The sequence below is a fragment of the Acinonyx jubatus genome, chromosome E1 (assembly GCF_027475565.1).
Source record: "Acinonyx jubatus isolate Ajub_Pintada_27869175 chromosome E1, VMU_Ajub_asm_v1.0, whole genome shotgun sequence".
Classification (NCBI taxonomy): domain Eukaryota; kingdom Metazoa; phylum Chordata; class Mammalia; order Carnivora; family Felidae; genus Acinonyx; species Acinonyx jubatus.
In genome coordinates, this window is record NC_069397.1 from 54,804,583 (window position 1) to 54,829,659 (window position 25,077).

At 48.8% G+C, this 25,077-nt stretch overlaps 2 protein-coding genes across 5 annotated transcripts; both read left to right on the forward strand.

Annotated features, from left to right (window-relative positions):
* Nucleotides 1-3: 3 nt before the first annotated feature.
* On the forward strand, nt 4-20,602 carry TEN1 (TEN1 subunit of CST complex). Of its 3 annotated transcripts, none has more exons than XM_053212393.1 (5): nt 8-395; nt 5,570-5,679; nt 7,081-7,201; nt 11,373-11,527; nt 20,325-20,599. In XM_053212393.1, the coding sequence occupies exons 3-5, from the start codon at nt 7,113-7,115 to the stop codon at nt 20,552-20,554; spliced, it is 474 nt and encodes a 157-aa protein (XP_053068368.1). In that variant the 5' UTR covers nt 8-395; nt 5,570-5,679; nt 7,081-7,112; the 3' UTR covers nt 20,555-20,599. The 3 variants fall into 3 exon arrangements, with proteins under 3 accessions (XP_026908274.2, XP_053068368.1, XP_014941574.3); XM_015086088.3 differs by having other exon boundaries at nt 5,573-5,679; XM_027052473.2 differs by lacking the exons at nt 5,570-5,679; nt 7,081-7,201 and having other exon boundaries at nt 4-395; nt 20,325-20,602.
* On the forward strand, nt 20,592-24,765 carry CDK3 (cyclin dependent kinase 3). 2 transcript variants are annotated; one of them, XM_027052472.2, is made up of 8 exons: nt 20,592-20,838; nt 21,374-21,499; nt 21,814-21,891; nt 21,974-22,094; nt 22,187-22,357; nt 22,448-22,549; nt 22,807-23,010; nt 24,051-24,765. In XM_027052472.2, the coding sequence occupies exons 1-8, from the start codon at nt 20,708-20,710 to the stop codon at nt 24,174-24,176; spliced, it is 1,059 nt and encodes a 352-aa protein (XP_026908273.1). In that variant the 5' UTR covers nt 20,592-20,707; the 3' UTR covers nt 24,177-24,765. The 2 variants fall into 2 exon arrangements, with proteins under 2 accessions (XP_026908273.1, XP_014941573.2); XM_015086087.3 differs by lacking the exon at nt 20,592-20,838 and having other exon boundaries at nt 20,876-21,499.
* Nucleotides 24,766-25,077: the final 312 nt, after the last annotated feature.

Sequence of the window (25,077 nt, forward strand, 5' to 3'; positions counted from 1 at the left end):
TTTCCAGCCGCCCGTCTGCGCTCCGCCGACTGAGGCCCAGGCGGAGGCGGCGCCGGCGTGGACGCCGTGACCGCGGCCGGCAGGGGGGCGGACGAGCCCCCCGCTCTCGTCCAGGGAAGGCCTAGGGCGGCCCCCAGGGAAGGGGACCCCGAAAGACGAGCCAGAAATTGCCCTGGAGGAAGAAGCGCGGAGCTCCCGCTAACCCGCCCCTCCCTCGTCACGTGACCGCGCGGGGCGAAAAGAGGGAACCCAGGGCCGCTGCGACGCCCGGACAGGTTGGCGACGGGGTTGGGAAGGGGCGGGACGACGCGACTGAGGAGGAGTGCGCCTGCGCCTTAGCAGTTGCCTGTCCCGCCGCTTCCGGGTCCGCGTGCAAAGGCCTCCCCGGAAATGAGGTGGGAAGGTGGACCCAAGGTTCTGGGCGGGGTTGAGTCTGTCGGCCGTGCGACGTTGTTGGGGTGGGTTGTCGTAGGATTTCCCCGAGCCCTTCCAGGTTGGAGGAAGAAAAAGGGACTAGAACAAAAGTCGCACTGGGAAGAGACTCCAGTTATCTTGTGTTAAGATAATGGCATCCTTGCTGCCTGAAGCTTCGGGGAGCTGAGTATGGGATTGCCGGCGCTGCTCCCTGTCTGTGGGGTGGGTGTGGACCAGATTGTGACCGAGCTGGCAGTTTAGAGGTCTTGGAATCCGGACTTTTTTGTTTTCCCAGTTATCATCGTCGTCATCAAAGTAACAGTTGCCCACGTTTAGGGTACCTAGTATCCGAGAATTTGTAATGAGAAAGCTCCCCATCCTCAGAGGCAGCCCCCTTCAACCAGTTGTGTTTTTAATTCTGATTGCTAAAAAATTGCTAAACAAAATACTTACATGCTAGTTCCTGATTTCTTCTAGTTAACGTTTGACTTCATACCACGATAAATGAGGATCGAGCATAGTACACCATCCCCTTCTTTATCTCTCCCTAATTTACCCTTGTAACTTAAAGCAACCTACTCATCCATTGGGTTTTAAAACTATGCACTCCGTTCTCTGTTACTTATTACATCAGTTTTTAGTAGTAATCCTGGGAATAGGTTAAGGTAAGTGAAGCATCCTCTTGGGACACAATTTAAGGGAGCACTAACCAAGATTGATAAAGGCAAGATAGTTATTACTGATCTTTCCTTTTGTCTCAGTTCCCCATATACCAGGACTAGCCACTGTTGCTACGTTTTTAATGCCCCCAGACATTAAACTATTATTTAGTTTGGCTACTGTGTTTGGATTTTACTCCTCTTGTCAGAAGCTGGCTTTCCAAATACCACCAAGGTAACAATATAAGACAAAAGTGAGGTGATGGCTTACTCAGGTAAGGGAGAGCACTACTTGGCAGAGCTTTGGCGGGGCCTCAGGAGAAGCTAAGGCCAGAATTTATGGTGAGTTGGAAGTTTGGTTTAAGGCATGTCGTTCACTTCAGGGTTGGGTAAGAACTGATGCGCGACAGTAGAAAAATGGTGGAAACGGCAAGGCAAGAGAATTCAGATCATCTCAGCAGGCAAACTGGCTATTGATGGTCAAACCATTTGCATAGGCTGGACATTCAGGAAAAGTATTTAAAGGAAAAAAAAAAGTGCTAATGGAAGCTAAAGTCCCGTTAATGTAGGCAGTAAGATGTGGTTTGGGTTCTCTGTGTCCAGGCTGAGTGTGGAGGTACATGGTCTTTTCTTCATGAATACATTCACCTGTTCAGTAAATATTTAATACTGTACCAGATGCTGTGTTAGGCACAGGAGAGACTCTGAGGAATAGAGGAAACCCTGCCCTCCTGGAACTGGTAATCTAGTGGGAGACAGAGGCATTAAACAAGTAAACAAATCCCACTGTTTGAAATTGTATTAGTAAACTGGAATGAAAGAAAATAAATGAAGCTAAGGGGATAGAGTGACTGGGGGTGGTGGAGAATGAGAATTTGGAGAGGGTCGACAGGGAAGGCCTCGCCGAGGAAGAGGAGGATGCGGTGGGGCCAAAGTAAGGAAAGAAAACCAGTTACGTGAAGGTCTGGGGAAGACTGCTCAAGTCTGAGGAAAAGCAAGTGTGCAGGTCCTGAGGGCGAGCTAGAGGAGGTGTGGTGGTAAACAAGGGCAGAAAGGTAGGCCAGGTGCCAACGCCATGTGGCATTGTGGGCCAACAAAAAGACTTTCAATTTTTTACTTAATTGATTTTTTGGAGACATAGTGGGAGTGGGGGCGAAGGGCAGCGGGGGAGAGAGAGAGAGACAGAGATTGAGAATCTTAAGCAGGCTCACTGCTCAGCAAGGATCCTGATGAAAGACTCGATCCCACGATCCTGGGGTCATGACAGCCAAAATCAAGAGTCCGACAACTGACTCTTAGCCACCTAGATGCCCCAAGATCTTCAATTTTAACAGGAGTTTATAATAGGAAGCTTTTAGATTTTCATTGGGGTTATGTGATCTGATTTACATTTTTAAACATTTTGTTGTGGAAATGTTCAGACGTACAAAGGTAGAAGGAATAATACAACAAACCCCATATACTTTTCCCCCAGGTCCAATAATTTTCCACTATAATTCCATCCACTTCCCTACCACATTAATTTTAAGTAAATCCAATATCCTATCACCTATAAATACTTTTAGGATGTATCTTTAAACTATTTTTAACATGATCCTAATATCATTATCACACTTGGAAATATTAGCGCAAATTTCTTGTCATCATTGCAATCAATTCAAATGTTTCTTAAAAAACTATCTACAGTAGGGGCACCTGGGTGGTTCAGTCAGTTAAGCATCTGACTTCAACTCAGGTCATGATCTCGTGGTTGATGAGTTTGGACACCACGTCGGGCTCTGTGGTTCCTCATCTCCTCATCGGACTCTTACCCAGTACATGTAACATTCATTGATGATTCTTCTCTGGATACATTTTTACTCTGGTGATTGCAAAACTTTTAAAGACACGGTACACAATCCTTTTATTTTGTTTTTGTAAAATTCACTTCGTTGAGGTTACATTTAAAATTTGTGGGGGCGCCTGGGTGGCGCAGTCGGTTAAGCGTCCGACGTCAGCCAGGTCACGATCTCGCGGTCCGTGAGTTCGAGCCCCGCGTCGGGCTCTGGGCTGATGGCTCAGAGCCTGGAGCCAGTTTCCGATTCTGTGTCTCCCTCTCTCTCTGCCCCTCCCCCGTTCATGCTCTGTCTCTCTCTGTCCCAAAAATAAATAAACGTTAAAATTTGTAGCAATCCCCATGTGATAGAATCTTCTGAGGCCAAAGTTCAAACAACCTGATGCAATTTGAACTTTAAAGTTGAAGGTTCGTTGTGCAATATAAGCTAACAAAGAATTGTAACTTTACAAACATTTATGAGTCAGGGTTGGTGATCAAGCCCAGGTGGGGGACAGTGTGGTGCTCTGAGACAACATGGGAGCACCACGCCCCTTCCCACATACCTTGCTCCACACGTCTCTTCCATCTGGCTGTTCCTGACTCTTATCTTTTTATAATAAACCGGGGATCTCTTCCAATTGTGGAGTAGTAAACATATACGATCAAGATTCTTATCCCCTAGAAGGAAACCCAAAGCTGATAAAAGCTGTAATGATCTTGGTTTTGGGTGTTACTTCTCTGTCCTTCAGTCCTACTGCAGAAATCTTAGCAATTGCTTCAGAAAAAAAAGGAAGAAGCAGTCACACTGGGTCACTATCCTTCCCATCCTTCCCGTATGGTATTTTCTAATTTCCCAGTTGTTTTTTAAAAAAGAAGAAGAAGAAGAAGATTTCTCTTGTTCATACCATGGATTTTTCTCCCAGAAGTGGATATTTTGCCTTGGGCAATGAAAAGGGAAGGCTCCCAAGTACAGGTTATACAGGTACTCAGACTTCTAAAGACATTATTTGAAATCCTGCTGAGCCACAAGAAAAGCCAGTCCTGACATACCTACTCAGAAACTCTCTTGAATGTCTGATGATACATAGATAATGATTTGGTGAGCCCGCTGTGCTTTGTAAATTAACAGACATGTCTTAATAAACACATAGCAACTTTTGTTGGAAAAAAAATCAATGAGGTTAAAGTTTACAAAAGCGCATGCCCCCTCCCCAGAGTCAATTCCACTGTATGACAATTCAAAAAAATAATAATAAATTTAGTGATGTGGTTACTTACAGCGTATAGTATATGTGGTGTCTGAGAGCAGAAAAATTACTTTTTACAAAAGATTCTAAGTTTTCACCTTTTTGCTAGATTGGACAGAATTGTCCCCATTATGCCAAAACAGAAACCACAACATTTTCCCCTTACGGCTGACTTTTGTTTTTTTTGGTTTGTTTTTTTGCTTCTCTCTCATGCCAGAGATGATTAGGGGGCTCTCTCATTTCTGGGGACAGGAACAGCTCTGCTCCCTGGTCACAGTGATTAGAACATCGGCACTTAGGGCAAAATAGGATGGGGCCTTGGCCAGTTGCCCCGTGCTGCTGTTCTACACGCTATCTTGAAATGACCTTAGAACATTGACCAACAACACTCCTGATGAACCCCACGTTAGAGGTCCTGAAACCAATTGTGCAAGTTTCTAGGTAACATAAACTTCTGCACTAAAGCTGTGTCCTCTGGTTTTTCCAAGAATCTTACTGGGGATGATATAATTACAAATTTCTTTGTTTATATGTCCATTGGCGCATCCTGTCAAATAGCTGAAGCTGTCACCTTCAGGATTCCTTTGTTATTAATCCTCACGGTCCTCGTGTCATTGAACTCTGGAGTGTTCTTTTGCTCTCACATATGCAAATGTACATATTAGATGTAAACGCCTGCTCCTTACTTTTTTCCTAATGATAGATCTTGGAGATCTTGCCATACAAACGTGTATAATGTGTCATCCTAAGAAGCCTGCTGAATGTCCAGAGTATCATTATTACATCACTTATATAACTTGTCTTTTCTTTCTCTTTTTAAATTTTTTTTTTATGTTTTTATTTATTTTTGAGTGACAGAGACAGAGCATGTATGGGGGAGGGGCAGAGAGAAAGGGAGTAGGCTCCAGGCTCTGAGCTGTCAGCACAGAGCCCCATGCAGGGCTCAAACTCGTGCACCGTGAGGTCATGACCTGAGCCGAAGTCGGACGCTTAACCGACTGAGCCACCCCGGTGCCCCTTCTCTTTCTCTTTTTAAAATTACTAACAAAAACTCGTAACCCTAGTGTAACCATGAGAAAGACATTAGGCAAAACCGAAACTGAAGATCATAGTACAAAATACCTCAAAATTCTCAAGGTCAAAAGGCAAGGAGAGTCTGAGAAATTATCACAGCCTAGAAGAGTCTAAAGAGACATAACAACTGAATGTAATGCGGCATTCCGGAAGGGACTGTGGAACAGAAAAGGGACATTAGGGAAAAAACTAAGGAAATCCAAATATAGTATGTTGTTGAGTTGTTAATAACATATTGATAGAGGTTCATTAATAGTGGCAAATGTGTCGTACTAATGTAAGATGTTAATTAGAGGGAAAGGTGGGTATGATGTACTATCTTTACAGAGTTGCTGTTTTTTTGTTTTTTTTTTTTTCAGTAGGCTCCACTCCCAGCACTGAGCCCAACGTGGAGCTCAAACTCAAGACCCTGAGATCCAGAAGTGAGCTGATAACAAGAGTTGGACGCTTACCCAACTGAGCCACCCAGGTGCCCCTACAGGTTTTTTTTTTTAATAAAATTTTTTTTAATGTTTATTCATTTTTGAGAGAGACAGAGACAGAGACAGAGTGTGAGCTGGGGAAGGGGCAGAGAGAGGGAGACACAGAATCCGAAGCAGGCTCCAGGCGCTGAGCTGTCAGCACAGAGCCGGACGTGGGGCTCGAACCCATGAACCACGAGATCATGACCTGAGCCGAAGTCGGACACTTAGCCGACTGAGCCACCAGGCGCCCCCCCCTTTTTTTTTAAATATAAATCTAAAACTGTTCAAAAATAAACAGGTGATTTTTAAAAAGTGAAGACTCCCTTTATGTACACCTAGGAGAGAATGTCAAAATATATCAGGTGAAAAAAAATCAAGATATGGGACAGCATGTATACTGTAGGGGGGAAATAAATATCTACTTATATTTACTTTTATTTGCATAATGCAACACTGGAAGGGTGCATAAGAAATGAGTAAAACTGGTTTTATTTAAGGGCCAGGGTTGGCAAACGTCAGCCCAGGCCAGATCCAGCTCACGGCATGTTTTTGTAAATAAAGTTTAAGGAACAAGCCATGCTCATTTATCTATGTATTGCTGTGATTGCCATACTACAATGGCAGGGTTCAGTAGTCACCACAGAGATCCTGTGTCACCCTCTGCCCTTTCACAGACCCCTCTTCAGGGGATCGGGGAGGGAGTGGGTTGCATAGGGATTTGGGTGGGACAACACTTTTCCACGTAGATCGTGTTTTATGTTGTTTTGTTTTTTAAAATTGGTGAATGCATAACCTATCAAAAATCTGATTTTTCACTTTTTTAAGTGTTAATTTTTTTTTAATGTGTTTATTGATTTAAAAAAATTTTTTTTAATGTTTATTTTTGAGAGAGAGACAGAGTGGGAGTAGGGGAGGAGCAGAGAGAGAGAGAGAGAGAGAGAGAGAGAGAGAGAGAGAGACACAGAATCTGAAGCAATCTCCAGGCTCCGAGCTGTCAGCACAGAGCCCGACGTGGGACTCCAACTCACAGACCACGAGATCATGACCTGAGCCGAAGTCAGACACCCAGGCGCCCTAAAGTGTTATTTATTTTTGAGAGAGAGAGACAGAGAGACACAGAGACAGAGACAGAGTGTGGGCGAGGGAGGGGCAGAGACAGAGGGAGGCACTGAATCTGAGGCAGGCTCCAGGCTCCAAGGTGTAGCAGAGCCCAAGGTGGGGCTCAGACCCACAAACTGTGTAATCATGACCTGAGCTGAAGTCAGAAACTCAACCGACTGAGCCACCTGGGCACCCCGAAATATTTTGTTTTTTATTAAACTGCTACCCACTGGAACTAGCCTTTCCTGTGTGGCTGGTCTCGGGAACCTGCTAATCTCAGTCTTGTGTTCTGCTTGGTTTGTCAGGAATCTTCAAAAATCCACCTCTGCTCTTTGAGATGCTGCCCAAACCTGGGATCTATTACTTCCCCTGGGAAGTCAGTGCTGGCCAAGTTCCCGACGGGGGCACACTGAGAACATTCGGAAGGTCAGAATGGTTTTTTCACATAGTCGGGGGAATGTTTCAATTCGTCACCCCCACCCCCAACAGAAAAAAACTAATTAAAATAGTTTTATTATAATTTTGTCTAGTAATTTTTTTGATGTTTTTAGAAGTTTTACTTATTTAAGTAGTCTCTACACCTCACATGGGGCTCAGACTCACGACTTCAACATCAAGAGTTGTATGCTTCCCTGACTGAGCCAACCAGGCGCCCCTTGTTTAGTTATTTTATTTTTTTAATTTTTTAATGTTTGTTTATTTATTTTGAGAGAGGGAGAGATAGAGAGCAAGCAGGGAAGGGGCAGAGAGAAAGGGAGACAGAATCCGAAGCAGGCTCCAGGCTCTGAGCTGTCAGCACAGAGCCCGACGCGGGACTCGAACCCCCGAGCCGTGAGATCGTGACCTGAGCCGAAGTCGGACACTCAACTGACTGAGCCACCCAGGCGCCCCTAAATGCTAAAAAACTAGCATATTTTCTTTGTACAAAATGTAGACAATCCCTAAAAGTATAAAGAAAGCAAGCAAAAACACATGTAATGCCACTTACTGTCTGGACAGCCACTGCTAACCTTTTGGTGATTACTTGACACGTTTTCACGTGTATGTACGTACATGAATATGAGAATGGGTGTGTGTTTGCACAACATGTGTATAGCATCATTAGTCATTAGGGAAATGCAAATTAAAACCCACGATGAAGGGCGCCTGGGTGGCTCAATCAGTTAAGCATCCGACTTTATTTTTAAAGGGATGTCTTTCTTTCTTTCTTTCTTTCTTTCTTTCTTTCTTTCTTTCTTTCTTTCTTTTCTTTTCTTTTCTTTTCTTTTCTTTCTTTCTTCCTATTTATTTTGAGAGAGAGAGCAAGCAGGGGAGGGGCAGAGAGAGAGGGAGAGAGAGAATCCCGGGAAGGCCCCACACTGTCAGTGCAGAGCCTGATGCAGGGCTTAAACTCGCGGACCATGAGATCACAGCCTGAGCTGAAATCAAGAGTTGGACACTTAACTGACTGAGCCATCTAGGTGCCCCAAGTATCTGACTCTTGATTTCAGGTCAGGTCATAATCTCAAGGCTCATGAGTTTGAGCCCTGCATTGGGCTTGACACCAACAGTGTGGAGCCTGCTTGGCATTCCCCCCCCCCCTCTCTCTCACACACACACACACACACACACACACACAAAACAAGTGAATAAACTTAAAAATATATTTAAGAAAAAGCCAATGAGATGCTCCTATACACTCACTAGAGTGGCTACATTTAAAAAGACTAATAACATGGGGGTGCCTGGTGACTCAGTTGGTTAAGGGTCCAACTCTTGATTTCGGCTCAGGTCACGATCTCATGGTTCATGAGTTCAAGACCCACATTGGGCTGTTCAACGACAGTGTGGAGCCTGCATGGGATTCCCTCTCTCTCCCCGGCTTCTCTCTGCCCCTCCCCTGCTCTCTTGCGCTCTCTCAAAAATAAATAAACTATTAAAAAAATTTTAAAAAGACTAACAAAACCAAATGCTGGAACTCCTGTACACACTCCTGGTAGGAATGTAAAATGGTACAACTGTTTTGGAAAACAGTTCGGCAGTTTCTTTAAAAGCTACACAGGGGCTTCTAAGTGGCTCAGTTGGTTGAGCGTCTGACTCTTTGATTTCAGCTCAGGTCATGATCCTGGGGTCATGGGATCGAGCCCCGCTTAGGGCTCCACACTGAGTGTGAAGCCTGCTTGAGATTCTCTCTCCCTCTCTCTCTCTCTCTCTCTCTCTCTCTCTCTCTCTTTAAAATAAAAGAAAGAAAGAGAAAGAAAGAAAAAAGATATAAAAGGTAAACATGTATCTCATGCAGTGCCTGACTGGCTGAGTCCATAGAGCATGAAACTCTTATGATCTCAGGGTTATGAGTTTGAGCCCCACATTGGGTATAAGAGATTACTTAAATTAAAATATATATATGTATATATATGTGTATTTATATATATATATATATATATATATATTTATACACACACACATATATATATACACATATGTGTGTGTGTGTGTATATGAACATCTATCTATCATGATCCAGCTATTCTACTCCTAGGCATGTACTCAAGAGAAATGAAAACATGTCTGCACCAAGATTTGTGCACAATATTTTAATTTTTTAAAATGTTTTATTTATTTTTGAGAGAGACAGAGAGACAGAGCACGAGCAGGGGAGGGGCAGAGAGAGAGGGAGACACAGAATCTCAAGCAGGCTCCAGGCTCCGAGCTGTCAGCCCAGAGCCCGACGTGGGGCTCAAACTCACGGACCGCAAGATCATGACCTGAGCCGAAGTCGGACGCTTAACCGACTGAGCCACCCACACGCCCCTTGTGCACAGTTTATAGCAGCTTTCTTTGTAATAGCCAGAAACTAGAAGCATCCCGGATGTCCATTTGAGTGAATAAATAAATCGTGGTGTATCCACACAATGGAATACTACTCAGAAGTAAAATGGAGTGAACTATTGTAACATGCACTGATACGGATGAATCTCAAAATAAATATGCTGAAGTAAGGAAACCAGCCCCCCCCCCCCAGTTACATGTTGTATGACTCCTTTTATATAAAAGTCTAGAAAATGCAAGGTAATCTATAGTGGAAAAAAGGAGACCAGTTGCCTGCAGGAGTTCCCTGGGTGTGGCATGCAGGAGGATTACAAAAAGGCAAGAGAACTTTTCAGGGTGATGAAAATGATATGTTCCTGTCTTCATTCTCAAGTGTGTACGATGTCAAATGTCAAATTTCGCCCCTTAAATATGTATTGTTTATTGTATGTCAGTTATACCTAAGTAAAACTGGAGGGGAAGACCATATGTTATAGAGTGTTCAAACAGAGGAGGGCAAAAGGCTTGAAGAAGCACTTCCTAAAAGCAGATATACATAACAATTAGCAGTCCTACAAATAAGTGAACAATTTTGCATATGACGATTAAAAAATATATATGTATATACACTCAAATGGACAATAAGCACATGAAAAGATGCTCAACATCGTTAGTCACCAGGGAGATGCAAATTAAAACCACAATGATACGGTATTTTCATGCCCAGTAGAATGGCTAAAATTAAAAAGACTGACCACACCAAGTACTGGCAAGGATTCGGAGTGACTAGAGTCCTCAGATGTTACGGGTGGGGTGCAAAATGGCACAACCATTTTGAAAAACAATTTGGCAGTTTCTTTTTTTTTTTTTTTTTTTATGATTATTTATTTTTGAGAGAGAGACACAGAGCACGAGTAGGGGAGGGGCAGAGAGAGAGGGAGACACAGAATCTGAAGCAGGATCCAGGCTCTGAGCTGTCAGCACAGAGCCCGATGCGGGGCTTGAACCCATGAGGCTTGCCAGATCATGACCTGAGCCGAAGTCAGACACTTAACAACTGAGCCGCCCAGGTGCCCCTACACTTTTATTTTTTTTAAGAGAGGGAGAGAGAGAACGCATATGCGTGCAAGTGGGAGAAGGGCAGAGAGAGAGAGAGCGAGAGAGAGAATCTTAAGCAGGCTCCACATGACCCAGGGATCATGACCTGAGCTGAAATCAAGAGTTCGACGCTCAATTGACTGAGCCACCCAGGCACCCCAAACAAATTATTTTTAATAATTTCAATGGTGTCCTACTGAGCAATAAAAGGAATAAACCACTGATTTACCCAACGGCATAAATGAATCTCAAAACCATTATGCTGACCGAAAGAAGCTAGACACAAAAGAATACATATTGTTCTGATTCTATTTATATGAGGTGCTTGAGTAGAAAAATTCATCTGTAGAGACCAAAAGCAGATCAGTGGGTTGCCTGGGATGGGAGATGGGGAGATTGATTTCAGAGTGGCACAAGGGAACTTTTGGGGGTGATAGAAATGTGCCAAAGCACCCTGAAATGTGGCGAATCTTAATTGGGGTGGTGGTTATATAAGTGTATACTTTTGTCAGCACTCTTTAAACAAATGCCTTTTAATGCATAGAATTTGTATCTTAACAATGTAGACTGAAAACAATTTTCCGACTTGTTGCTGCCATTTTTATATCTCTGACCAGAGTCCCCTGAATTTATGGGGCTCCCGGAACCTCTTGAGCTTTTAGTGTTTGTTCTGTGTGTGGATACAAATGATCACGCTTTCCCTGACCTGCAGGTTGTGCCTCTATGACATGACTCAGTCCCGAGTCACCCTGAGGGCTCAGCACGGATCTGACGAGCACCAGGTCCTGGTGTGTACCAAGTTGGTGGAGCCGTTCCAAGCCCAAGTGGACTCCATGTATCTTGTCCTTGGGGAGCTCGAGCACCAGGGTGAGTCGTGGCCTCACACACTCTTTTCACTGTGGGTCCCGAGTGGGACAGTCTTCAGTCAGGATGGGGCCTGGCTTCTGACCCAACAAGAGTCCCTCACCGGGGTTAACTTTCCTTCTAAACCAGCCCACAAGTTCAAGGACTCGTGGGAAACGGATGTGATCCAGCTCAGTGGACCTGCTCTCCGGAAGTGAGAGAGGAGAGAACCCATTACTTTCTGAAGGCTTACCATGTGCTAGGCTTGGTAGTAGATAGTTCGCTTAAATCTTTGCGAATCTGCCCACCGGTCTTCAACTGAGTCTTAACTGTTGCCGTTTCATAGGTGAGAAAACCAAGGCTCAGAGAGGATGGGGCTAGAATAACAGGCCAAGAAGTCAGGGTGAGAGAAATAGAAGGGAAGGAGTATCAACAACCTGGGAGAATCTCTCCCAGGCATCAAGTGTCGAAGGTTGCTCTTTTTTTTTTTTTAATGTTTATTTTTGAAAGGGAGAGAGAGCGCGAGAGAGTGTGCGTGTGTGTGCACAAGAGCAGGGGAGGGGCAGAGAGAGGGGGACAGAGACGCTCAACCGACAGAGCCACTCAGGCGTGCCGAAGGTTGTTGTTTAAAACCTAGGTACTTGAATGAATTCTTTGCTTCGCTCTCTGGCCATTCCTGTGTCATCTTCCTTTACACAGCTGATATCATACTATGTAATGTCGTACCTGGTTATTTTGGCTTCATGTACATTGTAAACATTTCCCCAGGTTTTAAAAGTTTGTGTAGTGGCGCCTGGGTGGCTCAGTCGGTTAAGCGTCCGACTTCGGCTCAGGTCATGATCTCACAGTTCGTGAGTTCGAGCCCCGCATTGGGCTCTGTGCTGACAGCTCAGAGCCTGGAGCCTGCTTCAGATTCTGTGTCTCCCTCTCTCTCTCTGACCCTCCCCCGTTCATGCTCTGTCTCTCTCTGTCTCAAAAGTAAATAAACGTTAAAAAAAAAAAAAAAGTTTGTGTAGACATAATGTTTTATAGCCATATAATATTTTATATGTACCTTGATTCACACAACCATTGCACGTGTATATTGTTTCCATTTTTTGCTCTTACAAAAATACTGTACGTTGACTGGTTAAAGAAATTATAGTATATTCAGTCAGTGGGATGTTATGCAGCCATTAAAAATGGTGTTGTAGGGGCACCTGGGTGGCTCAGTCTGTTAAGCGTCTGACCTCAGCTCAGATCATGATCTCACAGTTTGTGAGTTTGAGCCCCACATTAGGTTCTGTGCTGACAGCTCAGAGCCTGGAGCCTGCTTCAGATTCCAAGTCTCCCTCTCTCTGCCCCTCCCCTACTCATGCTCTGTCTCTATCTCTCAAAAATGAATAAACATTAAAAAAAAATTTTTTTTAATGGTGTTATAAATCTTCATCAGTTGACATGAAGATATGTTCATAATATCTTACTAAGAAAAAGCAGTTTACAGGGGCGCCTGGGTGGCTCAGTTGGCTGAGTGTCCGACTTCGGCTCAGGTCATGATCTCATGGTCCGTGAGTTCAAGTCCTGTGTCGGGCTCTGTGCTGACAGCTCAGAGCCTGGAGCCTGCTTCGGATTCTGTGTCTCCCTCTCTGACCCTCCCCCAGTCATGCTCTGTCTTTCTCTGTCTCAAAAATAAATAAACATTAAAAAAAATTTAAAATAAATTAAAAAAAAGAAAAAAAAGAAAAAGCAGTTTACAAAACAGTATGTATTGTAAGATCACATTTTTTAAGATTTTATTTTTAAGTAATCTCTATATCCAACGTGAGGCTCGAACTTACAACCCTGAGATCAAGAGTCACCTACTATCCCAACTAGGCCAGCCAGGCACCCCTAATATACATTTTTTTTGCATACATCTATGTATATGAAAGATTATTCACCGAAATGTTAATAGAAGTTACTTCTGGTGGTGGGATTGTGGGATTCTTTGTATTTTTATTAGCATTTTACAGTGAAAACATATTGCTTTTTTTAAATCTTTCCTTAAAAATGTTTTTAATTGATTATTTTGAGAGAGAGAGAGAGAGAGAGAGAGAGCATGAGAAAGGCAGAGAAAGAGAGAGAATCCCAAGCAGGCTCTGTGATGTCAGCACAGAGCCTGATGCAGGGCTCAAACCTGTGAACTTCGAGATCATGACCTGAGCTGAAATCAAGAGTCGGGGGCACCTGGGTGGCTTAGTTGGTTAAGCATCCAACTTTAGCTCAGGTCATGACCTCACTGTTCATGAGCTCGAGCCCCCCCATCGGGCTCTGTGCTGATAGTTCAGAGCCTGGAGCCTGCTTCAGATGTTGTGTCCCTCTCTCTGCCCCTAACCCACTCACACTGTGTCTCTCTCCCTCAAAAATAAACTTTCAAAAAAATTTTTAAATAAAAGAGTCAGAGGGGGCGCCTGGGTGGCGCAGTCGGTTAAGCGTCCAACTTCAGCCAGGTCACGATCTCGCGGTCCGTGAGTTCGAGCCCCGCGTCGGGCTCTGGGCTGATGGCTCAGAGCCTGGAGCCTGTTTCCGATTCTGTGTCTCCCTCTCTCTCTGCCCCTCCCCCGTTCATGCTCTGTCTCTCTCTGTCCCAAAAATAAATAAAAACGCTGAAAAAAAATTTAAAAAAAATAAATAAATAAAAATAAAAAAAATAAAAGAGTCAGAGACTTAACTGACTGAGCCACCCAGGTGCCCCGAAAATGTATGCTTTTATAGCCAGAGGGTAAAAATGTTAAAAAAAAAAAAATTGTCTACATTGAGATATATTAAAAATGCCACAGTTAATACCCTTCGGCACTAATCTCTGTCCATTTTCTGATTATTGCCTCAGGCTAGTTTCCTGAACATAGAATTGCTGTATCAGAGGATACAAACATATGTTTCTTGCTTTACATCACCAACGTCCTTTCTAAAAGTCAGGGTGGTTTTTAACCCTGGATGAAATGTACTAGAAGAAATGTTAATGTTCATGTTTAATTATCTTTGATTTCATAATAGTTAATCTTTATTCAGGCTCAAGCCTTTGAGCTCACAGAGTTCCTGCCCTCCTGTTGATTTGAGAGAGGCATCAGGAGGGGGCTGCGAATGGGTACAACGGGCTTTTGCACAAATGATTTCTACTTTGACTGCAGCCCCAGGTCACCTGAGGCTTTCTCCTGTACCCCCAGCCCTGCAGAGAATCCTGGGAGCTCTCGGGAGCCCACTGCACAGAGTCTGGGGAGCTAAGGCCTGCTTGCCAATACAGAGCGGGGTTGAAACTTAGGACGGCAGGCCAGGATGAGAGCAGGACCTGGCGTGGATGTTCAGAATTACTTGTGGGAAGAAAAATGGAAAAAAACTTGTGTAAGTTCAACCCATGTAATTTTTTTAATTTAATATTTTCAAATCAAATGTGCGCGAGTGGAATGGTAGAAGGGACCTCCCTGTCTGTACCCATCACCCAGACTCAGCCGGGATCCATAGTCTACGGTTCCTGAGTCTCCACTGCCTGCATTTATTTATTTGTTTTATTGGTGTCTTTTAGAGCAAATCTGATATCATTTTGTTTACCCAGAAACACCTCGCAGGTCTCTAACATTACCACAGTCATACTCAAACAAATTGACTGTTCTTGATATAATAGAATACATTTGTCCATGTTCACTCTCCTCTTCGCCATGACTTTTTTTTTTTTTGAGAGAGAGAGACAGAGACAGAGACAGAGACGGAGGATATGAAGCCAGCTCCCCGCCGAGAGTGAAGAGCCCCGTGCATGGCTTGAACTCATGAACCATGACATCTTAATCTGAGCCAAAGTCAGATGCTTTAACCGACTAAGCCACCCAGGTGCCCCTTCATGGCTGTTTAAAAAATTGGTTAGTTCAGATCAAGATCCCAAGTCTATATATGGCATAAAGACTTGGGTTACATACTCCAAGTCTCTTGTAATATTTCTGGTTTCTTTTTTTTTCTTTATTTTTTTTTAATTTTTGAAAGAGAGAGAGAGAGAGAGTGGGAGAGGGGTAGTGAGAGAGGGAGACACAGAATCCGAAGCAGGCTCCAGGCTCTGAGCTGTCAGCACAGAGCCCGACACGGGGCTCGAACTCATGAACTGCCTTGCGGCTCATGACCTGAGCCGAAGTCGGACGCTCAACTGACTGAGCCACCTAGGTGCCCCATCTTTTTTTAAATGCCATTTATTAGAGAACTCGGGTCTGGAATTGGCCAATTGCTTCCTCCTGGTTGCGTTAAACCTTCTCCGTCCTGCCTTTTCCTGAGGGTAGTTCAGGGACAGCACAGGGTCGAAGAGAAGCAAAGGTTCTTTAGATAGGAATCACAGTCAATAAATGCAAGAAACTTCGAGAGGCACCTCTTTGAAAGCCCTGATGAAATAATGAATCTAGGCCAAGATCGGTCTTATCACTGGCTGCTCCCATTGTTCCATGAAAGTATGACTGGAACGTTGCAAAGCCGGAGTCAGCCAGCAGCACCCACACCCGCCCGATAAGCCAGGCACCTCGGAAATGGATCGATCAGTGTTGCACCTGCACCGTGACTCACTTTGAAAGCACAGACGGCACCACTGTCAAGTGTCTTTGCGCCCCCGCTCCCCAAAACTGGACCTGAATAATCAAGCCTCAGATCAAGCAGCAGTCTCCCTAGGCTCTGGCTACGTTACTGCTTCTCCTTACTTTCATCACAGTGTATTTTTTTCTTTCTTAAAAAAATGTTTCAGAGGCCCCCCCGGGTGGCTCAGTCGGTTAAACGTCCAACTTCGGCTCAGGTCATGATCTCATGGTTCGTGAGTTCGAGCCCCACGTCGGGCTCTGTGCTGGTGGCTCAGAGCCTGGAACCTGCTTCGGATTCTGTGTCTCCCTCTCTCTCTGCCCCTCCCCCACTCACACTCGGTCTCTCTCAAAAATTAATAAACATTAAAAAAATTTTTTCTAAGTTTCCCCCAAATTTCTAATTTCTGAATAACACATGCTCATCATTGGCAACTGACACGGGAGGAAAGACAACGATGGCGGGGGAGGGGCAGAGTGTGGGCTGAACGTGGAGGTGGCCGCTGATCCATATAGACCAAGATGCTCCTGTGTGGCTGCTTTCAGACCTCCTCCGTATGTCCTGTCCCAGCCAGATTCCAAGTCCTTTGGGGCACAAAGGTCATCTAGACACAAGACAATGCCCTGTGGCAAGTTCTGATGACAGAAAAGAGGCCACTTAAGGTCACTTTCTGAAATTTGTGCACACAGCTAGCCAAGAAGAACAAAAAGGTGAAGCTATGTCAGAAACCTGCTGGCTGTGACACGTTCTTTGGGCACCATCTAAGGGCTCAAGGACTTCCTGCCCAGGGATTGAGGTTTGGGGATGTAGGCTTTCCCCCAGTGCTGCTCCAGAGCCCCTAGACTTCCTAGGCTGCAGGTGACCTTGCCTACAGCGAGAGGGCTGCCCTAGGGCCCTCGCCATAAATCCCATAAACCCCACCTGCCTGGTTTTCTTCCAGCTGACTGTTGTTCCCTTACAAGCCTTCCTGTCGTGTTCTCTAGAACCTTCCCTCCTCCCTGAAAGACTCCTTTTTATGCTCTCACCTTCGATGGGACTTGCCTGAAACCTGGCTCTTCCCCAGGACAACAGCTCCCCTCCTGTCCCCAAGTGGCACCTGGTCAGCTTCCCAGGTCACTGCCGCCACCAGACCCGGAGAGGTGCCAGCAGCCAGCTGGCTCCTCAGGTCTGCCGTTGTGAATCCTTATCCTTCTCTGCGGCCAACCGGTTCTTCCTGCAGGCGCCTCTTGCCCCACCTCTGCGTCCCATGGCCACATCTCTGCCACCTGAAACTTGCGACCTCGTACCTACCTGTCTGCTGCTCTCTCCTCTGCAGCGCCCCGCAGGACCTGTGGACCTGTGGACCTGAGACACTCCTTCCTTTTTCTCCCACCTTCTCTGCCCTTCGCTTTCCCCTCCTCTAGCCCCACCTCACTCTGAGGGCAGCCCCTTTGCTGGCAGAACTTTCACGCCCTCGTTTCCATCACAGTGGCCCCATCAACCCCTGACCTTCGCCCTCTTGGGTCCCACCTGTTGATGGAGAAGGTTCACATGCTCTGTGGATTCCCAGCATGATGGTTTCAAGGTGTCCTGCCGCACCGGGCCTTCTGCGTGTCCCAGTCAACCCACCCTCCCGTGGTCCACAACATCTTTTCAGCCACTCACCTGTCACACATATGCTTCATCACCTCCATGCTTTCGGCAGATGACCTTGCCTCCTATGTCCCGGGTGAAATCTTAAATGACCTGCGTCCACACCCACCAGACGCTCCTTGCGTCTCGTCTGGGGGAGAGAAGGGTCCGACCTCCGTGCGGCTCAGCCCCTGTGCTGACGCACAGCCTGCCCTTCCGTGGGGACTTTACTCTCCCAACTGAGTCCTTAACCTGTTCCCGCTGCTTTTTCCTTCTCAACACATAAATCCCTCAAGCTTCTTGTATATTAAAATAATAGTGTCCTGGGGCGCCTGGGTGGCTCAGTCGGTTAAGCGTGACTTTGGCTCAGGTCGTGATCTAGCGGTTTGTGGGTTCGAGCCCCGCGTCGGGCTCTGTGCTGACAGCTCGGCGCCTGGAGCCTGCTTCCGGTTCTGTGTCTCCTTCTCCCTCTGCCCCTCCCCCACTTGTGCTCTGTCTCTATCAAAACTAAATAAACGTAAAATTAAAAAAAAAATTTTAATAATAGTGTCCTCTTCTGTGTCCCTACCTCATTGTGGCCCTCCTTCTCTGGGCACACTTCCTAAAAGCAGGTCTGTTTTGGGGGCGCCTGGGTGGCTCCGTCAGTTAAGCACCCGACTCTTGATTTCAGCTCAGGTCATGATCTCATGGTGCACGGGTGCGAGCCCCACAGCGCAGAGCCTGCTTGGAATTCTCTCTCTGCCCCTCCCCTGCTCAGGCTCTCTCTCTCTCTCTCTCTCTCTCTCTCCCCAAATAAATACACTTAAAAGAAAGAAGGTCTGTTCTTCATATCACCCCTTCCTTCTCTCCTACCCACGCCTCTACCCACTGCATTCCAACGTTGTCTTCATCCAGGCTCTGTTGCTCTGGGTTCGTTAAACTTCCAAGAACTTCCCCTAAATGACTCTCTCCTTGGCCGTCTTGTGTGTAAACACTCTTCTCCCCTCCCTACAGCATTTCTTCAAATGCTTTCAGTCCCAGTTACAGAGACCTTCTGCAGACGGACTGACACAGATGCACTGACCCAGTTTGTCCCTTGTGGTAACCGTCTTTCTAAAGGTCACCTCCATGTTTAATAACATTTTTCATTCACAGGGAGAAACGTGTTCCTCAGTGTAAATAGAGAAGGGAGCGTTTCCCCAGGCTGGCGGGAGGGAAGGGCTGATAGGCATCATGTAAGGAAAGTCCTGCGAAATCAAGTCAATTAACTAATAAAATCTTCGTACAGGTGGTTTTAATTGCAAACGAGAGCTGTGATTTTGTTCTTGCTTGTCCCGTGTCACCCTGAACATGGGCAGCTGCTCTGTGACACCTGTGTGGGGCTACACGTGTCACAAGAAAAGGTCTAGCCTTTCGGTGCCAAGTGACGTTTGCCAGGTATCCTGTTTGATTCATCAGTATCCATCACCCAGCTATTCCTGAAGTGGCCCAAGCGATGAGAATCAACCATCTACAGCGATGCAGAGATCCAGACAGTGCCACACGGCCACTGCACAGGCCACTGTGCCCTGTCTGCAGCCCAGAACTGGGACCAGTGGAAGCTGAGGACACACAGGCAGCCTCCTGTTCCAAACAAGTTTATCTGCCGGTGCTGAAGGCTGGAATCTAGACAGTCCAACATTCTGAATTGTGCCCCCAGGCTATGTTAAATCAAGAAAGTGGTCCAGGGGGCGCCTGGGTGGCTCAGCCCGTTAAGCATCCCACTTTGGCTCAGGTCATGATCTCGCGGTTCGTGGGTTCGAGCCTCGTGTCGGACTCTGTGCTGACAGCTCAGAGCCTGGAGCTTGTTTCGGATTCTGTGTCTCCCTCTCTCTCTGCTCCTCCCCTGCTAGCACTGTCTCTCTCTCTCTCTCTCTGCCTCAAAAATAAACATTAAAAAAAATTTTTTTTTTTAAATCGTCTCGGGGTACCTGGCTGGCTCAGTCAGTAGAGTGTGCAATTCTTGATCTCGGAGTTGTGAGTTCAAGCCCCATATTGAGAGTAGAGCCTACTTAAAGAAAAAAAAAAAAAGAAAGTAAAAGAAAAAAAAGAAAGAAAGCAGTCTAGACTAGGAGGATGGTGATTGAGACCCTCTTCAACTCCAGGCACTTGGGACCTACAGAGCAGGTGGCAGGAATTAAGACGACAAAGGAGGGGCACCTGGGTGGCTTAGTCGGTGAAGCATCTGAATCTTGATCTCAGCTCAGCGCTTGATCTCAGGGTCCTGAGTTCGAGCCCCACGTTGGGCTCCACGCGGGGTGTGGCGCCTACTTTATGAGACTGACGCGCTGCCCACTGCACTAAGAAGGCGACAAGTGGAGCCTACTTAAAAAAAAAAAAAAGACAACAAAGGAGGGAAGTAGAGGGTACCTCGATCTGGCCCTTCCGCCATGCAGAAGTGGGATTTTCAGGCTATCCCCTCAGTTCCAGACATGTGCTAATTGTGGTGTGGCAGGGCCACAGTTCTGATGCCCTAGAAGGAAAATCACGGGGACCCCACGCGCCATCCCTCCAACTCATCCTGTTAAAATTCAGTCCTGAGAGCAAGGCCAGGGGAAACAGCTGGCATGCATCCGTAAGGTGACCCATGTGTCAGCCACTGCCAGTGCCTTGTGCTTGTGTCTTTCAGACGGAGGCGCCGTGGTGAAGGCCCGGGTGTTGACTTGTGTGGAAGGAATGAATCTGCCCTTGTTAGAACAAGCCGTCCGGGAGCAGAGGAGGTACCAGCAGGAGAGGGACAGCAGCCAGCAGCAAGCGACAGTGCCTGACAGCTGTCCCCCCCAAACCTTCCCTGAAGCCAAGCCCCCTGGGGATGCCAGAGCCACTGCGGGGAAGACGCAGGACCTTCCCCAGGAGTGACAGCCTTTGTCTGGAGCTGGAGAGAAGGGGTGGGGGTGGGGGTGGGGTGGGGTTGCTAATTTGGATTGTTCCAGACACCCTGTGGGAGGCTGCACTGTGGGGTGCTGGGGCCTGAGCCTCGAGTGGGAATATGGAGGGTTCTGGAGAGTCCTCATGAATAAAAACCCCAGTGGGGGGAGACCTTGTGTTGTGTGCACGTGGTGCAGCGCCGGCGGGGACCAGGAGGGGGAGCCGGGGAGCCGGCAGCCTGTTAGCAGTGAAGCTCCAGGAGCACAGGGTTTCTGGTGAATTCTGGGCTGCGGTTACCAGGGGGGTGGTGCTGGGGGGGTCCCCAGGGCTCGGGTGGGGGTCCCAGGATGCAGGGGGGCTGTCCCCACCGAGGTTCTGCCCTCACAGGAGGCTGAGCGTCCCCAGACAGTTGAGGCCCAGCCCCTCACCCTGGCCTCGCGGCCTAGAGCACGACTGTGGCTTCAGAAACCCTTCCGGACCCCTGACCTCTGCCCTGAGCTGCCCTGACCTCTACCCCGGCCCCTCAGGCCACCCTTCTGGGTAGCCTTCGCCCCCAGAACCTGGGGCTGGCAGGGCAGAGGCAGGAGTTCCGCTGAGAAGTTTGGGCCCTCCTGCGCTCCGTAGCTGGGCACCTTCCTGGCTGGGCTGGGGGAGGCCTGCGCTGGGGATGTGTTCTCTGGGGCTGAGTGGGGCAGAGGCGGACCTGGGCCCAGGCAGGGGCTGGCCTAGGTGTTCCGGGGGGGCTGGAGGGGCAGCGGGGGCGCTGGGTGTGCCAGTGAATGCCCCAGGCGCCCTCTGTTTCCTGGGCAGCTCTGCGGCTATGGATGTGTTCCAGAAGGTAGAGAAGATCGGAGAGGGCACCTATGGGGTGGTGTATAAGGCCAAGAACAAGGAGACGGGGCAGCTCGTGGCCCTCAAGAAGATCAGGCTGGATTTGTGAGTGCCCGGAGGGCCCCGGGACACACCAGCCCCAGGGGTGACCCCCGTCCGTCCCACACCTCAGGGTGCACTTCTGAGTGTGCCCAGTTACAGCGGGGGGTGGGGCGCAGAGGTGCAGCCCTCCTCGTTCCCTCCACGCTTTGCCCGGGGCCCCTGGTGGTGCTAGTGTGTGCCTCATGAGGACCGCAGCGCCCCGTCGCTGGGGGCCGGGCCATCCTTCTGGAATACGGAACACACAGGTGACTCCCCCCCGGGGCAGAGGCACCCTTCTTGGCTCCCTGCCTCCACTGCCGTGCCCTCCTTTCCCGTAGGGAAACTGAGGGAGTCCCAAGCACTGCCATCAGGGAGATCTCCCTGCTCAAAGAGCTGAAGCACCCCAACATCGTCAGGTGAGGTGGGGAAGGAGGCGGGGAGGCTGGGCCCGTCTCCGTCCAGCCGGGAGCCGTGTTGTGACTGGTGGACCCCGGGCAGGCTGCTGGATGTGGTGCACAGCGAGAAGAAGCTTTACCTGGTGTTTGAGTTCCTCAGCCAGGACCTAAAGAAGTACATGGACTCCACGCCGGCCTCCGAGCTCCCCCTGCACTTGGTCAAGGTAGCGAGGGAAGGACGGGGAAGGCCAGCGAACGCCCCCCTCCGCCAGCCCCACTTCCGCTCATCCGGCCCCTTCCTTGCTCCCTGTTGCAGAGCTACCTCTTCCAGCTGCTGCAGGGGGTGAGTTTCTGCCACTCTCATCGGGTCATCCACCGAGACCTGAAGCCCCAGAATCTGCTCATCAATGAGTTGGGTGCCATCAAGCTGGCTGACTTCGGACTGGCTCGAGCCTTCGGGGTGCCCCTACGCACCTACACCCACGAGGTTCCGCAGGCCCCGGGGGAGAGGACGGCTGAAGGGATGTCACCTGAACACTCAGCCACCCTGCATGATGCTGTTTTCTTGCTCCCACAGGTGGTGACACTTTGGTATCGCGCCCCTGAGATCCTCTTGGGCAGCAAGTTCTATTCCACGGCTGTGGATGTCTGGAGCATTGGCTGCATCTTTGCCGAGATGGTAAAGAGGGACAGACATGGCCGCAGGGGGGGCTACAGGCAGGGTCCTGCTGGGGGAGGGGGGGGGACAGTGCGACACTGATGCACCCATTAGAGGTGGATTAAGGGGTGTTTGGGCCTGGTTGCGGGACTAAGGAAGCAGAGCTCATTCCAGAAAAGGTCAGGATTCTCAGCACAGCCCCGGGAAGGATATCTTATCTGGTGTTGGATTCTGTATGACAAGGGAGTGGACCCCACACCCCATCTCCCTCATTGCAGGTGACCCGTAGAGCCCTATTTCCTGGTGACTCTGAGATTGACCAGCTCTTTCGGATCTTTCGGACCCTGGGGACGCCCAGTGAAGCCATGTGGCCAGGAGTCACCCAGCTGCCCGACTATAAGGGCAGTTTCCCCAAGTGGACCAGGAAGGGGTTGGAGGAGATTGTGCCCGGCCTGGAACCAGAGGGCAAGGACCTGCTCATGGTAGGTACAGGTGGGGGGCAGGGGAGGGCCAGAAAGGCTGCTGCTCCCACCACAAGTGTCCTCTTTGTCAGCCAGCCCCTTGTGTCACCTCACCTCCTTCGGAGTCTCTTTTCTGACCCCTGATTGTCCCACACCCTACACATACTGGTTGTTCAATCTGGAGACCCCCTCCCCTGAGGAGTCGAGTGTTTGTGTTTCCTTTTCAAACTCCGATCTTCTAGTTAGCTTTGTTTTTATGCTGTGATGCCTGCCCTTTCTCTGTAAGCTCTCCCAGGCAGGGAGCACGCCTCCTGCCATGGTGGTTACTCTCTGCACCAGGCTGTTCCCTGCCGTCTGGGCCCCTGCCACACAGCCTTCACTCACCTGTCCTGTTGTACCATCTTGACCCACTGGGCTGGGCCCAGGCCAGGCTGCTCGGGAGGCCCCAGGTAGAACCACCTCTTCTTGCCCACAAAGATTTGGGCCACGTTTGTCTCTTTAATCTGGTCATTGGGCCAGAGGAAGGCAGGGCCATATTTTCATCTTTCCAGAGGCCTGCGTAGGTCTGTCACCAACCCAGTGCCAGCAGGACGGCATAGACCTCCAGCCAAGTCGCTTAGCATTCCATCGGGATTACTCCTAGGCAAGGGGTCTGTCCGCAGCCTAGCCGGGCTCAGGGACTCCTACTTCCTGCCCCGCCCTCAAGCATGCGCCCTGGACAGCTTGGGCCCTCGCCTTCTCCATACATAGAAGTCTGTCTCAACCAGACACGGGCTGAGGCCTGGGCACCTCAGGCAGGGAGAAGACAGATGGTCTCAGCCTCTAGTCCGCAGGAGGCGGGGAAGGTCTCCCAGGGTCGGACTAGAACTCATTCTTTGTCCCCAGATTCCGAGAGCATCCCGAACTGGCTTGCGAGCTGGGAGATGGTAGTTGCCTGCGGGTCTGGCTTGAAGGCAGCTGCTCCTGGGTTTGGGGCCCGCCCCCTAGGGCCCGAGGGTAACTCCTCTCAGGGGCCCGGCCCAGCCCAGTGCTCAATCTCTTTTCTCCTCCTTCCTCCACAGCAACTCCTGCAGTACGACCCCAGCCAGCGGATCTCTGCCAAGGCCGCCCTCGCACATCCGTACTTCTTGTCCGCTGAGACCTCCCCGGCCCCCTCGCAGTGTGTGGTGGAGCGTTTCTGCCGCTGAGAGGGTGTGAGGTCCTCCGCCTCGGAGCCTCTCTCCACTGCTGCCCCAGCTGCCTCCCCACCCATGTCCCAAGAAAGAGGACCTATCTGGGAGAGAGCAAAGTTCTGAGGAATTTGGCATCGGCTGCCAGAGAGTGGAGTTTGGGTTAGTCCTGCCCGCAGGTTAACGAGTTCCAGTGTTGTTTGTTGGGTTTGACAGTATCGGTTCAAGACTGGGGCACCGGAGCTCTGTGCGCAGGGGGTATGTTAGAGGTTGGGCCCCCTGCCGCAGGAACAGCTTCTGAGATGAGGAGGAAGCCTGCCCCCGTGTGGCGGCGAGGCAGAGCCAGACAACCCCCCCCCCCCCCCCCCCCCCCCGCCAAGGGAAGGGGTGCCCCCTGCCGGTCTTTTTGGCTTTAAAATGTTTGGGGGAAGAGTTGCATACCAGTTAAGAGTCCCAGTTTAACGGGAAGAAAGAGGACATTTTCCTGATCCCAGGGAACGTCTGGGATGTGTGTGGCTGTTCTAAGTACTTGTCTTATACTTAGGATATGCTTATGTTGTTTGCCTCTGGCTTTAAGAACAGTAAATAAAAGTGCTATATTTCCTGAGTTTTCCAGTGTTTTTCTTGGGGGCGGTGGGGGGGGGGGGGGAAGGGCGCGTACCAAGGACTTGCTGACAAGGGGGAGGTTGACAGAAGGCTGGAGACTGTTCCTGGCCAGAAGTCAAAGTCCAGGAGCAGAGGCAGTGGGGACGGGAGGGGCTGTTCAGGGTCTCTCCGGGGCCTGCCGGTGCACCCCTCCCAGAGTCAAGGGAGCCAAAGCCCTTGGAAGCATCCATTCCCTTGGCCAGGCTGGGTGGATGGGTCTGCTTCCCACCTGGGAAGGACCCCAGCAACGCTCCCTTGTGCTTATGGCTCAGAC